The 25,681-nt window shown below is 38.1% G+C and overlaps 1 protein-coding gene across 3 annotated transcripts; it reads right to left on the bottom strand.

Annotated features, from left to right (window-relative positions):
• Positions 1-25,501, bottom strand: FAM241B (family with sequence similarity 241 member B). Of its 3 annotated transcripts, none has more exons than XM_053692012.1 (3): positions 25,454-25,501; positions 18,263-18,385; positions 1-3,492 (listed from the first exon to the last, which is right to left on the bottom strand). In XM_053692012.1, exons 2-3 carry the CDS (start codon positions 18,353-18,355, stop codon positions 3,244-3,246), a joined length of 342 nt encoding a protein of 113 aa, XP_053547987.1. In that variant the 5' UTR covers positions 18,356-18,385; positions 25,454-25,501; the 3' UTR covers positions 1-3,243. The 3 variants fall into 3 exon arrangements, with proteins under 3 accessions (XP_053547987.1, XP_053547988.1, XP_053547986.1); XM_053692013.1 differs by lacking the exon at positions 25,454-25,501 and adding an exon at positions 25,202-25,219; XM_053692011.1 differs by lacking the exon at positions 25,454-25,501 and having other exon boundaries at positions 18,263-18,938.
• Positions 25,502-25,681: the final 180 nt, after the last annotated feature.

The following is a 25,681-nucleotide window of genomic DNA, read 5'->3' as shown; positions in this document are numbered from 1 at the left end:
TTAAGGTTTCATCATTTATTACAGAATACACAAAATGTATAAAAATCCTCCAGTTTTTTGCTCCAGATTCTGTTTTGGAGAAGGCACATTTCAAACCTTATGGAATCAGATCTTCAAAAGTCTTAGGGGCTGATTTACTAATGTGCGGGCGATGTCCTCCGCACATCAATAAATGCTGATATCATATGCTGTCTGCATTTATCATTGCACAAGGCGGACCTGAAGCGGAGTGGGTCAGAAGCATCATCCGCTGCTTCATAAGTCGACACCCTAGGATCAAGCACCTAGACTATTAAAAAGATCTAGTTCAAATAATGAGAAATAATTTGCAATAAATAGCATTAACCCACACATTACAATAAATTACTCATGATTTGCATAGCAGCTAGGACAACATGCTAATATGGAATGTTTCAGAATAATCTGCTAAATATAATGCTAAATGGTATCAGTAAAGGTTTGAGACACATTTAAGGTATTCTATCTAGTGCAATAACTGCAGTCTGTAGTTTTCATGCATTATTTGTATTACTGATCCCAGATAAGTTGGTTTTCATCCTCTGCAAAGGTGTTAAACTACTAAAGTGTAAAAATACTTAAAGTCCAGCTTGGAAATTGCAAGCATTGCAGCTCATGAGCCAATCGGGTACTCACAATGCTTGTAGCTCCGGTGAAGATTTTGGTCTATGTTTTTAACCACTTTAAGGAGGTTAATCACATGGGAGTCAATTCCAATTTTTCAGATTTTTTTTTCGATGTGTGTTTTGCAATTGGATAGATTGCTGTTTATAAGTGATCAATGATGATTTTGAAACTTAATTATTATTTTTTTTATTTCATTAAGAAAACCGAATTATTTTTTTTGCACCAAAGTGGGAAATTAATTTCCATAAAAACGTTGCTGCAACTTATTACATCTTCTATAAACGGGAATTTAACAGTTCTCATACTGCAAATTGTGAAACCGCTAAGTGACAACGTTTAAATTGCTGGCAAACGTTCCAAACATCATTGTACAGAACAAGGTTTGTCTTTTTACTGACTTTCTATTACTGTAAGAAGATAATGGCACGAGGATCTAGATACTGTTAATCAGGTTTTTTTCACAACACAATTATTGTTGGCATTGTGATTGCTTCAAACTTGAAACACACATTATTGGGAGCCGAAAAACAGAATTGGAAAGATTAGAATCGACCCCATAGTTAGACAGGATCAGTAAAATGCTGTGACAAATCAGAGTGTGTCATGTTTGCATCTGAATGTCCGTTTAAACACAGGCCAAGTTCTCAAAACCTCTTGGTATTTTATTTTAAAGTTAGTCGTCAGAAGGTCACATCTAGAAACAAATTTGATGATGACAATCTATTGGCCCCGTGAGCGTTAGTTATGGAGGAATTAGTGATGTTCTTGTCTGTGCCAGATGATTTTGCACTACACTAAGTACAGCAGCTCTGAAATGAACTCATTTAGATTCTCAGTCACAGATTGTAATTTCTGCCACTTATTTTATGGTCTCGCTACTATTTATTTTATGCTACTGGCTGACAACTTTTCGCTCAGTCTTATTTTTTTTTTTAAAGTATTAAAAATGGAAGATTACATTTTCCGTAAAACATAAGTGCAGGTTATAACTAGCAATTCCAATGTAATATAAAATGTCCATATCTGTTCCCTGTAAGGATAAATGTTTTAGATTTGATGCTGTAGCCAAATCTGTTCAGACCAAACAGTCTTATTATGAATGATCACTTATCGCTAAACGTGGTTAAATAAATGACACCTGCAAAGCCTTATAAATAATATGGTGCATGCATTCCACTTTCCTATTCTATTTCAATCTTAGTAAATAACAATTGCACATCTTGAATCAAATATTTTAGAAATAATGCTGGTTTTATGATTGAATTGTATAATCTAATAAACTGTTAGTACCTTAAACAGTACTGTAATCTTACATTTATACCAGATATAATTATATTTTTTGGGGGGAGGAAGGTCTAACTTTAGACTGAGAAATGCTAGTAAATGAATTAAACAGAAAGCAATCTCTGGTGGAAAGTTCTGCCACTGGGGAAAAACTGCATGTCTAATAAAAGTTTAAAAAGTGCTTAGAAGCTTGCAGATAAATCCATAAGAGATGTGCATAGATGGGTCAGTTGTAAGTGCAACACAGAAATGATCCTGGCTATGAATACACTAGTATGTAACTACTTCATCAGGTCATGAATATGGTTAGCGAAATGCGTGTGGCTTCTCTGCAAGAACTATTTCTTTATTTTACTTATATTACTAATCTGTAAGATGGTGAGGGCTGTATTTTGTTTCACTGTTGTCATAATATGTATATTAGTAATTAAAGGGAAAGTAAAGTAAAAATAATAAAAGTTTGCAATTTAGTTAGAATACCTAAATGTAAATAACTTTCCAATTTACTTCTATTATCAAATTTTCTTCATTATCTTGGTATCCTTTGCTGAAGAGTAAACATAGGAAGCTCAAGAGCGTGCATGTGTCTTTAACACTCTATGAAGGCAGTGTTTGTAACAATGTATAACATTACTATTAGCATTGATGCAAACACTGCTGCCAGATGGCTAAAGACACGTGCACGCTCCTGAGCTAACATGATTATTTTTTAACAAAGGATACCAAGAGAAAAAAAGCAAAATTGATGATAGAAGTAATCTAGAACGTTGTTTAAAATGTCATGCTCTAGTCAACCCAATTAAGTTTAATTTTGACATTACTGTCCCTGTTGTATTGTTAGTAGCTATTGATATTTTGTTCTTTAAATTAGATACGGATGTTTACACTTAAAGATCTGCTCCCTAGTACAGAAAATACTAAGAGGTTTATCCCATACAATTGTTAACCTTTGCGATGATGACCTTGTGCGCTACATACATTTGGAGATATCTGTTACTAGGTACTCAATGGGAAGTACTGTGTTTATACAGTTATGATATTTGTCTATTTTTAAAATAGGTCATGTAAAAGAGATTGGAAATTATATTATTATATTGGAAATTAGTAGTTTGGTCAAATCATGTCCACAGCAAACAGTGTTGTCCAGTCAAGAAATAAACGCATATACATCAGATTATTCTTTGGGGCCATGGTGCTTATCGTTGGCTCTGGAATTTCTTTTTAGCACCATGGTGATGAACGTTGGCTCTGTAATTTCTGATATTTGGTGCGTATAGTTGGCTGTGGAATTTTTGTTCTTTGGTGCAATGGTGCTTATCGTTGGCTCAGGTGTGAGACGACATAAATCAGACCCACAAGTAATAGGCCTCGAACCCCCAACATCAGGATGAGGAATAGGAATAATATGGACATGACAGGTTCCACCACCTGATTTCCGAGGTTCCATCTTGGGAATCCCATGTTAACCAGCTGCTGATTAATCTCAGTAAAAGGGGATCGTCCCTCCTGTCTCCCCTCAGCTTGGGGTCCAGGCTGTGGTCCTTGTGCCGTGTTGAAAAAACCCTACATATATGAAATATTACTTAAATGCATTATTTATTATTACACACATTGTTCTAGTTGTTTTTAAAAAGTAAAACTAGTCATAGCATGGAAACAGGCACGGTAGAGGAAACTAATTCCATTAAGACATTAAAATACTTTATATAAATGTACTAACATTAAAAAAAATAAGAATATCTGTGGAATTATACACCATTAACAGAAACCAGAATAACTAATATTACTAGTATGGTGAAAGAATATATAGCTAGGGAGTATTTATCCAGCGCTTGATGAGAAATCTAGAGCAGCTAAACTCCTGTGGTTGGTTAAATCCATCTTCCCAAATAAAACAACACAACAGAGTAAAGAAAGAAAATGTGTGAGGAAGCGCAAAACAGAACAATCTCATGTAACAATATAAATAGAATTATTTGTATCCGCACTACAGATCCTCTCATAATACAAATAGTTATAGCTGTCAGCCATAAAACCGACTCTGGTTCTTTTCTGTTGAATTAATATTTGAATAGTATTACAAATCAATAATGTGTTGTTTAAATAGAAATCCCCCTTAGGGGTCCTACTCCCAATTTTATGTTTTATTTCTCCCTGGTGCACACGGAGCAGAATGGGAAACTTACCCTATATCAAGAGGAAGTAAAGCTGCCACACTCCGGTGCCAACGAACCTCTCCTTACCGCACACGGCCCTTACCTCATAAGATTCTGGTGGAAAATTGTGAATAGGGCCCCTAAGGGGGATTTCTATTTAAACATTGATTTATTGATTTATAACACAATTCAAATATAGATTGTACAAAAAGTAATCACAGTCAGTTTTTATAGATGACAACTAGAATTATTTGTATTATTACATATCATCAATCATATTTATATTGTTATATGAAATTGATCTATTTTGCACTTCACCAAACTTTTTCTCTCTCTCCCATATATGTGCATGCGTGTCACCTGATGTTAACTGTCTAAAGGTTATATATACAGTATATATGTGTGTGTGTGTGTCACCTGATGTTAGCTGTCTAAAGGTTATATATACACAGTATATATGTGTGTGTGTGTCACCTGATGTTAGCTGTCTAAAGGTTATATATACACAGTATATATGTGTGTGTGTGTCACCTGATGTTAGCTGTCTAAAGGTTATATATACACAGTATATATGTGTGTGTGTGTGTGTCACCTGATGTTAGCTGTCTAAAGGTTATATATACACAGTATATATGTGTGTGTGTGTCACCTGATGTTAACTGTCTAAAGGTTATATATACAGTATATGTGTGTGTGTGTGTGTCACCTGATGTTAGCTGTCTAAAGGTTATATATACACAGTATATATGTGTGTGTGTGTCACCTGATGTTAGCTGTCTAAAGGTTATATACACAGTATATATGTGTGTGTGTGTCACCTGATGTTAGCTGTCTAAAGGTTATATATACAGTATATATGTGTGTGTGTGTGTCACCTGATGTTAGCTGTCTAAAGGTTATATATACAGTATATATGTGTGTGTGTCACCTGATGTTAGCTGTCTAAAGGTTATATATACAGTATATATGTGTGTGTGTGTGTCACCTGATGTTAGCTGTCTAAAGGTTATATATACACAGTATATATGTGTGTGTGTGTCACCTGATGTTAGCTGTCTAAAGGTTATATATACAGTATATATGTGTGTGTGTCACCTGATGTTAGCTGTCTAAAGGTTATATATACAGTATATATGTGTGTGTGTGTGTCACCTGATGTTAGCTGTCTAAAGGTTATATATACACAGTATATATGTGTGTGTGTGTCACCTGATGTTAGCTGTCTAAAGGTTATATATACACAGTATATATGTGTGTGTGTGTGTGTCACCTGATGTTAGCTGTCTAAAGGTTATATATACACAGTATATATGTGTGTGTGTGTCACCTGATGTTAACTGTCTAAAGGTTATATATACAGTATATGTGTGTGTGTGTGTGTCACCTGATGTTAGCTGTCTAAAGGTTATATATACACAGTATATATGTGTGTGTGTGTCACCTGATGTTAGCTGTCTAAAGGTTATATATACAGTATATATGTGTGTGTGTGTGTCACCTGATGTTAGCTGTCTAAAGGTTATATATACAGTATATATGTGTGTGTGTCACCTGATGTTAGCTGTCTAAAGGTTATATATACAGTATATGTGTGTGTGTGTGTGTCACCTGATGTTAGCTGTCTAAAGGTTATATATACAGTATATATGTGTGTGTGTGTGTCACCTGATGTTAGCTGTCTAAAGGTTATATATACAGTATATATGTGTGTGTGTGTCACCTGATGTTAACTGTCTAAAGGTTATATATACAGTATATATGTGTGTGTGTGTGTCACCTGATGTTAGCTGTCTAAAGGTTATATATACAGTATATATGTGTGTGTGTGTGTCACCTGATGTTAACTGTCTAAAGGTTATATATACAGTATATATATATATATATATATATATATATATATATCACCTGATGTTAGCCGTCTAAAGGTTACAGTATATATGTGTGTGTGTCACCTGATGTTAGCTGTCTAAAGGTTATATATACAGTATATATGTGTGTGTCACCTGATGTTAGCTGTCTAAAGGTTATATATACAGTATATATATATATATATATATATATATATATGTCACCTGATGTTAGCTGTCTAAAGGTTATATATACAGTATATATGTGTATATATATATATATATATATATATATATATATATATATATATCACCTGATGTTAGCCGTCTAAAGGTTACAGTATATATGTGTGTGTGTCACCTGATGTTAGCTGTCTAAAGGTTATATATACAGTATATATATGTGTGTCCCCTGATGTTAGCTGTCTAAAGGTTATATATACAGTATATATATGTGTGTGTGTCACCTGATGTTAGCTGTCTAAAGGTTATATATACAGTATATATGTGTGTGTCACCTGATGTTAGCTGTCTAAAGGTTATATATATACAGTATATATATGTGTGTCACCTGTTAGCTGTCTAAAGGTTATATATACAGTATATATGTGTGTGTGTCACCTGATGTTAGCTGTCTAAAGGTTATATATACAGTATATATATGTGTGTCACCTGTTAGCTGTCTAAAGGTTATATATACAGTATATATGTGTGTGTGTCACCTGATGTTAGCTGTCTAAAGGTTATATATACAGTATATATATATGTGTGTCACCTGTTAGCTGTGTAAAGGTTATATATACAGTATATATGTGTGTGTGTCACCTGATGTTAGCCGTCTAAAGGTTATATATACAGTATATATGTGTGTGTCACCTGATGTTAGCCGTCTAAAGGTTATATATACAGTATATATGTGTGTGTGTGTGTGTCACCTGATGTTAGCCGTCTAAAGATTACAGTATATATGTGTGTGTGTGTCACCTGATGTTAGCCGAATAAAGGTTATATATACAGTATATATATGTGTGTGTGTGTCACCTGATGTTAGCTGTCTAAAGGTTATATATACAGTATATATGTGTGTGTGTGTGTCACCTGATGTTAGCTGTCTAAAGGTTATATATACACAGTATATATGTGTGTGTGTGTCACCTGATGTTAGCTGTCTAAAGGTTATATATACACAGTATATATGTGTGTGTGTGTGTGTCACCTGATGTTAGCTGTCTAAAGGTTATATATACACAGTATATATGTGTGTGTGTGTCACCTGATGTTAACTGTCTAAAGGTTATATATACAGTATATGTGTGTGTGTGTGTGTCACCTGATGTTAGCTGTCTAAAGGTTATATATACACAGTATATATGTGTGTGTGTGTCACCTGATGTTAGCTGTCTAAAGGTTATATATACAGTATATATGTGTGTGTGTGTGTCACCTGATGTTAGCTGTCTAAAGGTTATATATACAGTATATATGTGTGTGTGTCACCTGATGTTAGCTGTCTAAAGGTTATATATACAGTATATGTGTGTGTGTGTGTGTCACCTGATGTTAGCTGTCTAAAGGTTATATATACAGTATATATGTGTGTGTGTGTGTCACCTGATGTTAGCTGTCTAAAGGTTATATATACAGTATATATGTGTGTGTGTGTCACCTGATGTTAACTGTCTAAAGGTTATATATACAGTATATATGTGTGTGTGTGTGTCACCTGATGTTAGCTGTCTAAAGGTTATATATACAGTATATATGTGTGTGTGTGTGTCACCTGATGTTAACTGTCTAAAGGTTATATATACAGTATATATATATATATATATATCACCTGATGTTAGCCGTCTAAAGGTTACAGTATATATGTGTGTGTGTCACCTGATGTTAGCTGTCTAAAGGTTATATATACAGTATATATGTGTGTGTCACCTGAAGTTAGCTGTCTAAAGGTTATATATACAGTATATATATATATATATATATATATGTCACCTGATGTTAGCTGTCTAAAGGTTATATATACAGTATATATGTGTATATATATAAATATATATATATATATATCACCTGATGTTAGCCGTCTAAAGGTTACAGTATATATGTGTGTGTGTCACCTGATGTTAGCTGTCTAAAGGTTATATATACAGTATATATATGTGTGTCCCCTGATGTTAGCTGTCTAAAGGTTATATATACAGTATATATATGTGTGTGTGTCACCTGATGTTAGCTGTCTAAAGGTTATATATACAGTATATATGTGTGTGTCACCTGATGTTAGCTGTCTAAAGGTTATATATATACAGTATATATATGTGTGTCACCTGTTAGCTGTCTAAAGGTTATATATACAGTATATATGTGTGTGTGTCACCTGATGTTAGCTGTCTAAAGGTTATATATACAGTATATATATGTGTGTCACCTGTTAGCTGTCTAAAGGTTATATATACAGTATATATGTGTGTGTGTCACCTGATGTTAGCTGTCTAAAGGTTATATATACAGTATATATATATGTGTGTCACCTGTTAGCTGTGTAAAGGTTATATATACAGTATATATGTGTGTGTGTCACCTGATGTTAGCCGTCTAAAGGTTATATATACAGTATATATGTGTGTGTCACCTGATGTTAGCCGTCTAAAGGTTATATATACAGTATATATGTGTGTGTGTGTGTGTCACCTGATGTTAGCCGTCTAAAGATTACAGTATATATGTGTGTGTGTGTGTCACCTGATGTTAGCCGAATAAAGGTTATATATACAGTATATATATGTGTGTGTGTGTCACCTGATGTTAGCTGTCTAAAGGTTATATATACAGTATATATGTGTGTGTGTGTCACCTGATGTTAGCCGTCTAAAGATTACAGTATATATGTGTGTGTGTGTGTGTCACCTGATGTTAGCTGTCTAAAGGTTAGATATACAGTATAATATATGTGTGTGTGTCACCTGATGTTAGCTGTCTAAAGGTTATATATACACAGTATATATGTGTGTGTGTGTCACCTGATGTTAGCTGTCTAAAGGTTATATATACAGTATATATGTGTGTGTCACCTGATGTTAGCTGTCTAAAGGTTATATATACACAGTATATATGTGTGTGTGTGTCACCTGATGTTAGCTGTCTAAAGGTTATATATACACAGTATATATGTGTGTGTGTGTCACCTGATGTTAGCTGTCTAAAGGTTATATATACAGTATATATGTGTGTGTGTCACCTGATGTTAGCTGTCTAAAGGTTATATATACAGTATATATGTGTGTGTGTCACCTGATGTTAGCTGTCTAAAGGTTATATATACAGTATATATGTGTGTGTGTCACCTGATGTTAGCTGTCTAAAGGTTATATATACAGTATATATGTGTGTGTGTCACCTGATGTTAGCTGTCTAAAGGTTATATATACAGTATATATGTGTGTGTGTGTCACCTGATGTTAGCTGTCTAAAGGATATATATACAGTATATATGTGTGTGTGTCACCTGATGTTAGCTGTCTAAAGGTTATATATACAGTATATATGTGTGTGTGTCACCTGATGTTAGCTGTCTAAAGGTTATATATACAGTATATATGTGTGTGTGTCACCTGATGTTAGCTGTCTAAAGGTTATATATACAGTATATATGTGTGTGTGTCACCTGATGTTAGCTATCTAAAGGTTATATATACAGTATATATGTGTGTGTGTCACCTGATGTTAGCTGTCTAAAGGTTATATATACCGTATATATGTGTGTGTGTGTCACCTGATGTTAGCTGTCTAAAGGTTATATATACAGTATATATGTGTGTGTGTGTCACCTGATGTTAGCTGTCTAAAGGTTATATATACAGTATATGTGTGTGTGTCACCTGATGTTAGCTGTCTAAAGGTTATATATACACAGTATATATGTGTGTGTGTGTCACCTGATGTTAGCTGTCTAAAGGTTATATATACAGTATATATGTGTGTGTGTCACCTGATGTTAGCTGTCTAAAGGTTATATATACAGTATATATGTGTGTGTGTCACCTGATGTTAGCTATCTAAAGGTTATATATACAGTATATATATGTGTGTGTGTGTCACCTGATGTTAGCTGTCTAAAGGTTATATATACAGTATATGTGTGTGTGTCACCTGATGTTAGCTGTCTAAATGTTATATATACAGTATATATGTGTGTGTGTGTCACCTGATGTTAGCTGTCTAAAGGTTATATATACAGTATATATGTGTGTGTGTCACCTGATGTTAGCTGTCTAAAGGTTATATATACAGTATATATGTGTGTGTCACCTGATGTTAACTGTCTAAAGGTTATATATACAGTATATGTGTGTGTGTGTGTGTGTGTCACCTGATGTTAGCTGTCTAAAGATTATATATACAGTATATATATGTGTGTGTGTGTGTGTCACCTGATGTTAGCTGTCTAAAGGTTATATATACAGTATATATATGTGTGTGTGTGTCACCTGATGTTAGCTGTCTAAAGGTTATATATACAGTATATGTGTGTGTGTGTCACCTGATGTTAGCTGTCTAAAGGTTATATATACAGTATATATGTGTGTGTCACCTGATGTTAGCTGTCTAAAGGTTATATATACAGTATATATATGTGTGTGTGTCACCTGATGTTAGCTGTCTAAAGGTTATATATACAGTATATATGTGTGTGTGTGTGTGTGTCACCTGATGTTAGCTGTCTAAAGATTATATATACAGTATATATATGTGTGTGTGTGTCACCTGATGTTAGCTGTCTAAAGGTTATATATACAGTATATATGTGTGTGTGTCACCTGATGTTAGCTGTCTAAAGGTTATATATACAGTATATATATGTGTGTGTGTCACCTGATGTTAGCTGTCTAAAGGTTATATATACAGTATATATGTGCATGTGTGTCACCTGATGTTAGCTGTCTAAAGGTTATATATACAGTATATATGTGTGTGTGTCACCTGATGTTAGCTGTCTAAAGGTTATATATACAGTATATATGTGTGTGTCACCTGATGTTAGCTGTCTAAAGGTTATATATACAGTATATATGTGTGTGTGTCACCTGATGTTAGCTGTCTAAAGGTTATATATACAGTATATATGTGTGTCACCTGATGTTAGCTGTCTAAAGGTTATATATACAGTATATGTGTGTGTGTCACCTGATGTTAGCTGTCTAAAGGTTATATATACAGTATATATGTGTGTGTGTCACCTGATGTTAGCTGTCTAAAGGTTATATATACAGTATATATGTGTGTGTGTGTCACCTGATGTTAGCTGTCTAAAGGTTGGATATACAGTATATATGTGTGTGTGTCACCTGATGTTAGCTGTCTAAAGGTTATATATACAGTATATATGTGTGTGTCACCTGATGTTAGCTGTCTAAAGGTTATATATACAGTATATGTGTGTGTGTCACCTGATGTTAGCTGTCTAAAGGTTATATATACAGTATATATATGTGTGTGTGTGTCACCTGATGTTAGCTGTCTAAAGGTTATATATACAGTATATATGTGTGTGTGTGTCACCTGATGTTAGCTATCTAAAGGTTATATATACAGTATATATGTGTGTGTGTCACCTGATGTTAGCTGTCTAAAGGTTATATATACAGTATATATGTGTGTGTGTGTCACCTGATGTTAGCTGTCTAAAGGTTATATATACAGTATATGTGTGTGTGTCACCTGATGTTAGCTGTCTAAAGGTTATATATACAGTATATATGTGTGTGTGTCACCTGATGTTAGCTGTCTAAAGGTTATATATACAGTATATATGTGTGTGTGTCACCTGATGTTAGCTGTCTAAAGGTTATATATACAGTATATATGTGTGTGTGTCACCTGATGTTAGCTGTCTAAAGGTTATATATACAGTATATATGTGTGTGTGTGTGTCACCTGATGTTAGCTGTCTAAAGGTTATATATACAGTATATATGTGTGTGTGTCACCTGATGTTAGCTGTCTAAAGGTTATATATACAGTATATATGTGTGTGTGTGTCACCTGATGTTAGCTGTCTAAAGGTTGATATACAGTATATGTATGTGTGTGTCACCTGATGTTAGCTAATCTAAAGGTTATATATACAGTATATATGTGTGTGTGTCACCTGATGTTAGCTGTCTAAAGGTTATATATACAGTATATATGTGTGTGTGTGTCACCTGATGTTAGCTGTCTAAAGGTTATATATACAGTATATATATGTGTGTGTGTGTCACCTGATGTTAGCTGTCTAAAGGTTATATATACAGTATATGTGTGTGTGTCACCTGATGTTAGCTGTCTAAATGTTATATATACAGTATATATGTGTGTGTGTGTCACCTGATGTTAGCTGTCTAAAGGTTATATATACAGTATATATGTGTGTGTGTCACCTGATGTTAGCTGTCTAAAGGTTATATATACAGTATATATGTGTGTGTCACCTGATGTTAACTGTCTAAAGGTTATATATACAGTATATATGTGTGTGTGTGTGTGTGTGTGTGTGTCACCTGATGTTAGCTGTCTAAAGATTATATATACAGTATATATATGTGTGTGTGTGTCACCTGATGTTAGCTGTCTAAAGGTTATATATACAGTATATATATGTGTGTGTGTGTCACCTGATGTTAGCTGTCTAAAGGTTATATATACAGTATATGTGTGTGTGTGTCACCTGATGTTAGCTGTCTAAAGGTTATATATACAGTATATATGTGTGTGTCACCTGATGTTAGCTGTCTAAAGGTTATATATACAGTATATATATGTGTGTGTGTCACCTGATGTTAGCTGTCTAAAGGTTATATATACAGTATATATGTGTGTGTGTGTGTGTGTCACCTGATGTTAGCTGTCTAAAGATTATATATACAGTATATATATGTGTGTGTGTGTCACCTGATGTTAGCTGTCTAAAGGTTATATATACAGTATATATGTGTGTGTGTCACCTGATGTTAGCTGTCTAAAGGTTATATATACAGTATATATATGTGTGTGTGTCACCTGATGTTAGCTGTCTAAAGGTTATATATACAGTATATATGTGCATGTGTGTCACCTGATGTTAGCTGTCTAAAGGTTATATATACAGTATATATGTGTGTGTGTCACCTGATGTTAGCTGTCTAAAGGTTATATATACAGTATATATGTGTGTGTCACCTGATGTTAGCTGTCTAAAGGTTATATATACAGTATATATGTGTGTGTGTCACCTGATGTTAGCTGTCTAAAGGTTATATATACAGTATATATGTGTGTCACCTGATGTTAGCTGTCTAAAGGTTATATATACAGTATATGTGTGTGTGTCACCTGATGTTAGCTGTCTAAAGGTTATATATACAGTATATATATGTGTGTGTGTCACCTGATGTTAGCTGTCTAAAGGTTATATATACAGTATATATGTGTGTGTGTGTCACCTGATGTTAGCTGTCTAAAGGTTGGATATACAGTATATATGTGTGTGTGTCACCTGATGTTAGCTGTCTAAAGGTTATATATACAGTATATATGTGTGTGTCACCTGATGTTAGCTGTCTAAAGGTTATATATACAGTATATGTGTGTGTGTCACCTGATGTTAGCTGTCTAAAGGTTATATATACAGTATATATATGTGTGTGTGTGTCACCTGATGTTAGCTGTCTAAAGGTTATATATACAGTATATATGTGTGTGTGTGTCACCTGATGTTAGCTATCTAAAGGTTATATATACAGTATATATGTGTGTGTGTCACCTGATGTTAGCTGTCTAAAGGTTATATATACAGTATATATGTGTGTGTGTGTCACCTGATGTTAGCTGTCTAAAGGTTATATATACAGTATATATGTGTGTGTCACCTGATGTTAGCTATCTAAAGGTTATATATACAGTATATATGTGTGTGTGTCACCTGATGTTAGCTGTCTAAAGGTTATATATACAGTATATGTGTGTGTGTGTCACCTGATGTTAGCTGTCTAAAGGTTATATATACACAGTATATATGTGTGTGTGTCACCTGATGTTAGCTATCTAAAGGTTATATATACAGTATATATGTGTGTGTGTCACCTGATGTTAGCTGTCTAAAGGTTATATATACAGTATATATGTGTGTGTGTGTGTCACCTGATGTTAGCTGTCTAAAGGTTGGATATACAGTATATGTATGTGTGTGTCACCTGATGTTAGCTATCTAAAGGTTATATATACAGTATATATGTGTGTGTGTCACCTGATGTTAGCTGTCTAAAGGTTATATATACAGTATATATGTGTGTGTGTGTCACCTGATGTTAGCTGTCTAAAGGTTATATATACAGTATATATGTGTGTGTGTGTCACCTGATGTTAGCTGTCTAAAGGTTATATATACAGTATATATGTGTGTGTGTGTCACCTGATGTTAGCTGTCTAAAGGTTATATATACAGTATATGTGTGTGTGTCACCTGATGTTAGCTGTCTAAAGGTTATATATACACAGTATATATGTGTGTGTGTGTCACCTGATGTTAGCTGTCTAAAGGTTGGATATACAGTATATATGTGTGTGTGTCACCTGATGTTAGCTGTCTAAAGGTTATATATAAACAACTTTAAAGGGACTAATATTTCACTGGAGGTAACAGCTACTGACAGACATTTGAATTACACGTCTATATGAAATCATTAATAAAAACATAAAGGTATATTGATCTCTTTTCTTTCTCCCTTCTTCTGCATTGTTTTTCTCCCCTTTATGAAATTACTCCACTTATTGACATTACTCTTAATTATTTTTCATGAAAAAAGCAATTAATTTTCTTTCCTGGAATGTGGGGGGAATCACCTCTCCGATCAAAAGGAAAAGAATTGTACAATATCTTAAAAAACTATCTCCAGATATTGCCTTTTTACAAGAAACACAACTGAATAGTGCTGAGGCAGATAAACTAGGATTTGGTTGGATCGGAGAGGTGATTTCTACCCCTGCAGTTGGTAGGAAGAGAGGGGTGGCGTGTTTTTTTTATTAAAAAACTAGTAAATTAGATAATCTCTCAGCCTAAACATAAAGAAGGGAGATTTTAATAGTGGAAATAGAAATAAATGGTCTCACTTATATATTCTGTAATTTGTATGCTCTAATGAATATCAACCAGCTTTCTGGGAAAAACTATATACTAAACTTGTAAATTATCTAGACTTGCAATTGATAGTAGGGGGAGACTTTAATAGTGTATTCAATCCTTACCTAGATCGGCTCAAAACATTAAAAGCAAACAGATATAAAGAGGAAGCTAAGGTTTTAACAAATTTTATCAAAAATCTGAAATTAAAGCTATATGGAGGTTACAGCACCCAGATAAACAATCGTATATGTGTGAATCAAGGTCACATAAAACCTTATCAAGAATTGATATGTTCTTTGGCTTTACAGACTCCTTCCTCAATTATATTAAACTCATTTATCATGATCCAATTTCTTCCTCAAGTATAAATGGGTTGCTATCCTCAAGTATAACTCTACAAAAAGAAACTAGACAAGGCTGCCCCTTGTCGCCGCTACTTTTCAACATCGCTCTTGAACCCTTAGCAATTATATGTAGGAAAAAATTAGAAGGCATTCTTATAGGTAAATGATGTTTTATTCTTTCCCTCTATGCATACATTATACTCTTATGTATGAAATACCAAATTGAACATTCTCATTATTATAGACATTATGACTGAATATAGTAAATTCTCGATATACAGAATCAACCTTACCAAGTCAGAAATACTCTGGATCATTTAAAAAAAAAAAAAAAAATGACTAATCCATTTGCACAAGCAAAAGGGAAAGTTAAATATCTCTGAATATTATTATCTAAAGATCCAGAGGAATGGTCCAAGCTCAATTTCTCCTCTCTAAGGCAGAAATGCTTTTTAGATCTAAAAAACTTAATGCGGCTCCCTTTAACTCTATCAGCCAAGATTACATTAATCAAAATGATCATCTTCCCGAAAATACTCTTTCTTCTGCAAAACATCCCGATTCTTCTGAATAGGAATATCATTCAAAAGTTTAATTCCCAGTGTTCAAGCTTTTTATGGGGTAAAGGGAAACCTCGGATGTCAATAAAAAAATGAACTCATCTTAAGGAGCATGGAGGGTTTGCACTTCCCAATATTAAATTCTATAATCTGGTATGTTTGGCCAAGATCGCAATTGACTGGCTCACTAGCACAGACATAATTACGAATTCTGTGAAAGAAAAAGTTCTGTGCTCACAATACTCTTTAAGAGCACTTCTAAATCTGAATCTATCCAATGTAAATAAAAAAGGTTTACTGAAATATTAATTTCTTAATATTTTAGTAGCCTGGAATAAGATTTGTCAAACTTTGCATATTAATAATAGTGCCTCTCCATATCTTCCAATTAAGGGTAACCCCAATTTTTAACCTGGACTTAACCTGCAGGTTTTTGAAACCTGGGCTCAAAAAGAACTAAATTTTAATTTTTCAATTTGTAGATCCACAAATGAAATTGGTCAAAACCTTTGATACATTGTCATTAGAATTTGGGCTGGATAAAAAACAGCTTTTTGCCTACTTACAAATCAGACACTATATCAACAGTAATCAAATGATTAATTCCAATCCATGGACATTGGAGGATATGGGTGGCATTATTGGAATTTATCATTCAGGAAATCACTCTATAATGACGCTGTATAAACTCCTACTAACATATGACGCTAAAGATAAAATATTAGAGCTCTTTCAGAAATGGCGAGTGGATTTTTACGATTTTAATCTTGATTTTTTTAAACAGAGTCTTGGTCGTGTAGCCATGTATACGTCGGCTATCTCATTTAGGGAATCATATACAAGATTAATAAATAGATCATATATTACTCCCGGTAAAATGGCCAAATGGTGTAAACAGAGTTCCAGGTGTAATTTTCCTAGAGCAGATTTACTACATGCCTTCTATTATTGTCCTAAGATTAAAAAAATGAGCTCAAATTGCCTATTGTTTAAATAGATTTAATCCTGTTAAGATTAATTTTGATGCAAAAACAGTAATATTTTTAATTACTCAGGATCACATTCAAAATAAACATTTAATTAACACTGGTATTCTGACTGCTAGACAAATGATTTAAGAACTTGGAAAGATAGAAGTGCACCAACCATAGCAGCATTTATTAAGTTAGCAGTAGATCAACAAGACCCGCTGATTCATCTCGTTAATAAATTAAGGCCTTTTTGGCTATATGGGAAAATGTTATCATATCTCTCCTATTAGAGACCCAGTCACAGATTCTGTATCCTCTCCGTGCCTCCCCTCTCTTCCTCCAGCTTATACAGTTAGATTGCTTTGCCCCATATTGGGGGCAACTAGGAAGTTAGGCATTCAGTCCCTTCCTCCCTCGGTACATTTTTTTTTGTCTTCTCTTCTTTCATGAGAAAGGTTTAGCTGGTTCAATTTGAATCTGAAGAAAAGGTAAATTAAGTCCCAGCATAAAGTTAAAGGGACACTGTATCCAAATTTTTTCTTTTGTAATTCAGATAGAGCATGCAATTTTAAGCAACTTTCTAATTTACTCCTATTTTCAATTTTTCTTTGTTCTCTTGCTATCATTATTTAAAAAAGAAGGCATCTAAGCTTTTTTTTGGTTTCAGTACTCTGGACAGCACTTTTTTATTGGTGGATGAATTTATCCACCAATCAGCAAGGACAACCCAGGTTGTTCACCAAAAATGGGCCGGCATCTAAACTTACATTCTTGCATTTCAAATAAAGATACCAAGAGAATGAAGAAAATGTGATAATAGGAGTAAATTAGAAAGTTGCTTAAAATTTCATGCTCAATCTAAATCACGAAAGAAAAATTTTGGTTACAGTGTCCCTTTAAGCGTTATCTTTGCTGTTGTTTATTTGTTTAATTATAACCTTGTGCTCAAGCTCAGCTTGATATTATTGGTAAGGTGTCCTGCACATCTTTTTTTATGAAATGTTTCAGTTTTTCATGGTATTGCAGGTTTAAGTATGGAGTTTAAGTGTAATATCCATGAATCTGGTTGTTCTTGTTGACTTAATTGTTTCCTTTGTTATGTACTTGACAATGTGCTCACGTATTTGTCTTTTGTATGAAATGCCATATTTTGCTATCATGTTCTTCCTGATGCTTTTAATTTTTGCTGTATCATGAATTGGAATATAAATAAATAAATATAAATATATAAAGGCATATTGATCTCACTGTGCATATATACTCAGTAGTGGGGCTCTCACAGCATATGGCATGTAAACAATAAGGGACCTCACCTGCCGAGGGTTGCTCTCTCTGTTATGGGCGCTTGCCCTCACCCGAGGATCGTCATCTTGGACAATTTCACCATTTGCTAAAATCCGAACCATTTTTTCTGATACCGACCTGCAGTTCTACAACTAAACATAACCAAAAAACACATTGTCACTTATATAACACACAAAATGCCCAGTGTGCTTGTTAATTACCAATTCCCTATCCAGCAAGCATGTTGTTCCACCCCAGATGGATTATAAGCTCCTGAGGCCAGGGTGCTCCCCTATATTTATCTGTATTAACACTGCTGTACATTTCCCCTTCTAATTGCACTGGCGAGTTAGACAAAACAAGGCACCACATACTCAATAATAATATTTTATTAGCAACAAAAACACACATATGTGTAGCTGCATTAAGGTTGTTTGTGTGATGCTAGAGCTTCCTTTGCCACGTGTCATGAGTGTGTGTGTGTGTGACAAGTGACATTATGCTACAAGAAAGCAATCCACTGCTCTGCACATGATGTGACGCTAAACTAGTCTTACCCTGCACACAGTGCGATACAATACCGTGCTTACCCTGCACACACTGCGATACCATACCGTGCTTACCCTGCACACAGTGCGATACGATAACGTGCTTACCCTGCACACAGTGCGATATGCGATACCATACCATGCTTACCCTGCACACAGTGCGATACAATACCGTGCTTACCCTGCACACAGTGCGATAAGATAACATGCTTACCCTGCACGCAGTGCGATACCATACCGTGCTTACCCTGCACGCAGTGCGATACGATAACGTGCTTACCCTGCACACAGTGCGATATGCGATACCATACCGTGCTTACCCTGCGCACACTGCGATACCATACCGTGCTTACCCTGCACACAGTGCGATACAATACAGTGCTTACCCTGCACACAGTGCGATACCATACCGTGCTTACCCTGCACACAGTGCGATACAATACCGTGCTTACCCTGCGCACAGTGCGATACCATACCGTGCTTACCCTGCACACAGTGCGATACAATACCGTGCTTACCCTGCACACAGTGCGATACGATAACGTGCTTACCCTGCACACAGTGCGATATGCGATACCATACCGTGCTTACCCTGCACACACTGCGATACCATACCGTGCTTACCCTGCACACAGTGCGATACAATACCGTGCTTACCCTGCACACAGTGCGATAAGATAACATGCTTACCCTGCACGCAGTGCGATACCATACCGTGCTTACCCTGCACGCAGTGCGATACGATAACGTGCTTACCCTGCACACAGTGCGATATGCGATACCATACCGTGCTTACCCTGCACACACTGCGATACCATACCGTGCTTACCCTGCACACAGTGCGATACAATACAGTGCTTACCCTGCACACAGTGCGATACCATACCGTGCTTACCCTGCACACAGTGCGATACAATACCGTGCTTACCCTGCACACAGTGCGATACAATACCGTGCTTACCCTGCACACAGTGCGATACGATAACGTGCTTACCCTGCACACAGTGCGATATGCGATACCATACCGTGCTTACCCTGCACACAGTGCGATACGATACCGTGCTTACCCTGCACGCAGTGCGATACAATACCGTGCTTACCCTGCACACAGTGCGATACAATACCGTGCTTACCCTGCACACAGTGCGATTTGATAACGTGCTTACCCTGCACACAGTGCGATAAGATAACATGCTTACCCTGCACACAGTGCGATACGATACCGTGCTTACCCTGCACACAGTGCGATACGATAACGTGCTTACCCTGCACACAGTGCGATACGATAACGTGCTTACCCTGCACACAGTGCGATACGATAACGTGCTTACCCTGCACACAGTGCGATACGATAACGTGCTTACCCTGCACACAGTGCGATACGATAACGTGCTTACCCTGCACACAGTGCAATACGATACCGTGCTTACCCTGCACACAGTGCAATACGATACCGTGCTTACCCTGCACACAGTGCAATACGATACCGTGCTTACCCTGCACACAGTGCAATACGATACCGTGCTTACCCTGCACACAGTGCGATGCAATACTGTGCTTATCCTGCACACAGTGCGATGCAATACCGTGCTTATCCTGCACACAGTGCGATGCAATACAGTGCTCACCCTGCACACAGTGCGATGCGATACCGTGCTTACCCTGCACAAAGTGCGATGCGATACTCTGCTTACCCTGCACACAGTGCAATACCATACCGTGCTTACCCTGCACACAGTGCGATACCTTACCATGCTTACCCTGCACACAGTGCGATATGCCATACCATACCGTGCTTACCCTGAACAAAGTGCGATACAATACAGTGCTTACCCTGCACACAGTGCGATACAATTCCGTGTTTACCCTGCACACAGTGCAATACAATACCGTGCTTACCCTGCACACAGTACGATACAATACTGTGCTTACCCTGCACACAGTGAGATACTATAACGTGCTTACCATACACACAGTGGGGTACAATACAGAACTTACCATACACACAGTGGGGTACAATACAGAGCTTACCATACACACAGTGCTTACCATACACACAATAGGGTACAATACAGAGCTTACTATTCACACAGTAAGGTACAATACAGAGCTTACCCTGCACACAGTGCTTATTATACACACAGTGAGATACAATACCGTGCTTACCCTGCACACAGTGCGATACAATACCGTGCTTACCATGCACACAGTGCGATACAATACCGTGCTTACCATGCACACAGTGAGATACAATACCATGCTTACCATACACACAGTGGGATACAATACAGAACTTACCATACACACAGTGCTTACCATACACAGCTTACTATTCACACAGTGAGGTACAATACAGAGCTTACCCTGCACACAGTGCTTATTATACACACAGCGAGATACAATACCGTGCTTACCCTGCACACAGTGCGATACAATACCGTGCTTACCCTGCACACAGTGAGATACAATACCATGCTTACCCTGCACACAGTGAGATACAATACCATGCTTACCCTGCACACAGTGGGGTGCAATACAGAGCTTACCATACACACAGTGTGGTACAATACAGAGCTTACCATACACACAGTGCTTGCCATACACACAGTAGGGTACAATACAGAGCTTACTATACACACAGTGCTTACCATACACACAGTGGGGTACAATACAGAGCTTCCCCTGCACACAGTGCTTATTATACACACAGTGGGGTACAATACAGAGCTTACCCTGCACACAGTGCTTACCATACACACAGTGGGGTACAATACAGAGCTTACCCTGCACACAGTGCTTACCATACACATAGTGGGGTACAATACAGAGCTTACCCTGCACACAGTGCTTATTATACACACAGTGAGATACAAATACCGTGCTTACCCTGCACACAGTGCAATACCATACCGTGCTTACCCTGCACACAGTGCGATACAATACCGTGCTTACCCTGCACACAGTGCGATACAATACCGTGCTTACCCTGCACACAGTGGGGTACAATACAGAGCTTACCATACACACAGTGGGGTACAATACAGAGCTTACCATACACACAGTAGGGTACAATACAGAGCTTACCATACACACAGTAGGGTACAATGCAGAGCTTACTATACACAATGCTCAGTACACATCATCACTACCTTGCCCTGCACACAGAGCTTACCACACATACAATGCTCAGTACACATCGCTACCTTACCCTGCACACAGAGCTTACCACACACACACAATGCTCAGTACACATCATTACTACCTTACCCTGCACACAGAGCTTACCACACACACACAATACTCAGTACATATCATCACTACCTTGCCCTGCACACAGTGCTTACTATACACACAATGCTCAGTACACATCATCACTACCTTACCCTGCACACAGAGCTTACCACACATACAATGCTCAGTACACATCACTACCTTGCCCTGGGCCTGCACACAGAGCTTACCACACACACAATGCTCAGTACACATCGCTACCTTGCCCTGCACAAAGTGCTTGCCACACACACAATGCTCAGTACACATCGCTACCTTACCCTGCACACAGAGCTTACAACACACACACAATGCTCAGTACACATCATCACTACCTTACCCTGCGCACAGAGCTTACCACACACACACAATACTCAGTACATATCATCACTACCTTGCCCTGCACACAGTGCTTACTATACACACAATGCTCAGTACACATCATCACTACCTTACCCTGCACACAGAGCTTACCACACATACAATGCTCAGTACACATCACTACCTTGCCCTGGGCCTGCACACAGAGCTTACCACACACACAATGCTCAGTACACATCGCTACCTTGCCCTGCACAAAGTGCTTGCCACACACACAATGCTCAGTACACATTGCTACCTTACCCTGCACAGAGAGCTTACCACACACACACAATGCTCAGTACACATCATCACTACCTTACCCTGCACACAGAGCTTACCACACACACACACAATACTCAGTACATATCATCACTACCTTGCCCTGCACACAGTGCTTACTATACACACAATGCTCAGTACACATCATCACTACCTTACCCTGCACACAGAGCTTACCACACATACAATGCTCAGTACACATCACTACCTTGCCCTGGGCCTGCACACAGAGCTTACCACACACACAATGCTCAGTACACATCGCTACCTTGCCCTGCACAAAGTGCTTACCACACACACAATGCTCAGTACACATCATCACTACCTTGCCCTGCACACAGAGCTTACCACACACACAATCCTCAGTACACATCACTACCTTGCCCTGCACACAGAGCTTACCACACACACAATGCTCAGTACACATCACTACCTTGCCCTGCACACAGAGCTTACCACACACACACACACACAATGCTCAGTACACATCACTACCTTGCCCTGCACAAAGTGCTTACCACATACACAATGCTCAGTACACATCATCACTACCTTGCCCTGCACACAGAGCTTACCACACACACAATCCTCAGTACACATCACTACCTTGCCCTGCACACAGAGCTTACCACACACACAATGCTCAGTACACATCACTACCTTGCCCTGCACACAGAGCTTACCACACACATACAATGCTCAGTACACATCACTACCTTGCCCTGCACACAGAGCTTACCACACACACACAATGCTCAGTACACATCACTACCTTGCCCTGCACACAGAACTTACCACACACACAATGCTCAGTACACATCATCCCTACCTTGCCCTGCACACAGAGCTTACCACACACACAATGCTCAGTACACATCATCACTACCTTGCCCTGCACACAGAGCTTACCACACACACAATGCTCAGTACACATCATCACTACCTTGCCCTGCACACAGAGCTTACCACACACACAATGCTCAGTACACATCATCACTATCTTACCCTGCACACAGAGCTTACCACACACACACAATGCTCAGTACACATCATCACTACCTTGCCCTGCACACAGAGCTTACCACACACACAATCCTCAGTACACATCACTACCTTGCCCTGCACACAGAGCTTACCACACACACAATGCTCAGTACACATCACTACCTTGCCCTGCACACAGAGCTTACCACACACATACAATGCTCAGTACACATCACTACCTTGCCCTGCACACAGAGCTTACCACACACACACAATGCTCAGTACACATCACTACCTTGCCCTGCACACAGAACTTACCACACACACAATTCTCAGTACACATCATCCCTACCTTGCCCTGCACACAGAGCTTACCACACACACAATGCTCAGTACACATCATCACTACCTTGCCCTGCACACAGAGCTTACCACACACACAATGCTCAGTACACATCATCACTACCTTGCCCTGCACACAGAGCTTACCACACACACAATGCTCAGTACACATCATCACTATCTTACCCTGCACACAGAGCTTACCACACACACACAATGCTCAGTACACATCATCACTACCTTGCCCTGCACACAGAGCTTACCACACACACACACACAATACTCAGTACACATCATCACTACCTTGCCCTGCACACAGAGCTTACCACACACACACACACAATACTCAGTACACATCATCACTACCTTGCCCTGCACACAGAGCTTACCACACACACAATGCCTTGCCCTGCACACAGAGCTTACCACACACACAATGCCTTGCCCTGCACACAGAGCTTACCACACACACACACAATGCCTTGCCCTGCACACAGAGCTTACCACACACACAATGCACACAGAGCTTACCACACACACACACAATGCCTTGCCCTGCACATAGAGCTTACCACACACACACACAATGCTCAGTACACATCATCACTACCTTGCCCTGCACACAGAGCTTACCACACACACAATGCTCAGTACACATCATCACTATCTTACCCTGCACACAGAGCTTACCACACACACACAATGCTCAGTACACATCATCACTACCTTGCCCTGCACACAGAGCTTACCACACACACACACAATGCTCAGTACACATCATCACTACCTTGCCCTGCACACAGAGCTTACCACACACAATACTCAGTACACATCATCACTACCTTGCCCTGCACACAGAGCTTACCACACACACAATGCCTTGCCCTGCACACAGAGCTTACCACACACACAATGCCTTGCCCTGCACACAGAGCTTACCACACACACACACACACAATGCCTTGCCCTGCACACAGAGCTTACCACACACACAATGCACACAGAGCTTACCACACACACAATGCACACAGAGCTTACCACACACACAATGCACACAGAGCTTACCACACACACAATGCCTTGCCCTGCACACAGAGCTTACCACACACACAATGCCTTGCCCTGCACACAGAGCTTACCACACACACACACACAATGCCTTGCCCTGCACACAGAGCTTACCACACACAATGCTCAGTACACATCATCACTATACCTTGCCCTGCACACAGAGCTTACCACACACAATGCTCAGTACACATCATCACTATACCTTGCCCTGCACACAGAGCTTACCACACACAATGCTCAGTACACATCATCACTATACCTTGCCCTGCACACAGAGCTTACCACACACACACAATGCCTTGCCCTGCACACAGAGCTTACCACACACACACACACACAATACTCAGTACACATCATCACTACCTTGCCCTGCAGCTCCGCCAGCTTCCTGCCCTCCCCTCTGCAGTCTCTGTAGTCACAGGAAGCAGGGCAGGACTACAGTGTTATGTTCTGTATGTGCTCAGTATCCCCATCTGCTGGACGATTGAGTACAGACATCTGACTGCTAAACGAGCTGAACACAGCAATAGGCACCAGCTAGGGACGGGAGCTTCGTTCTATGCTGAGTGTTGTGCTGCAGTTGCAGGGTCA

The sequence above is a fragment of the Bombina bombina genome, chromosome 9 (assembly GCF_027579735.1).
Source record: "Bombina bombina isolate aBomBom1 chromosome 9, aBomBom1.pri, whole genome shotgun sequence".
Taxonomy (NCBI): domain Eukaryota; kingdom Metazoa; phylum Chordata; class Amphibia; order Anura; family Bombinatoridae; genus Bombina; species Bombina bombina.
This window is presented reverse-complemented; position numbering and strand designations above follow the sequence as displayed.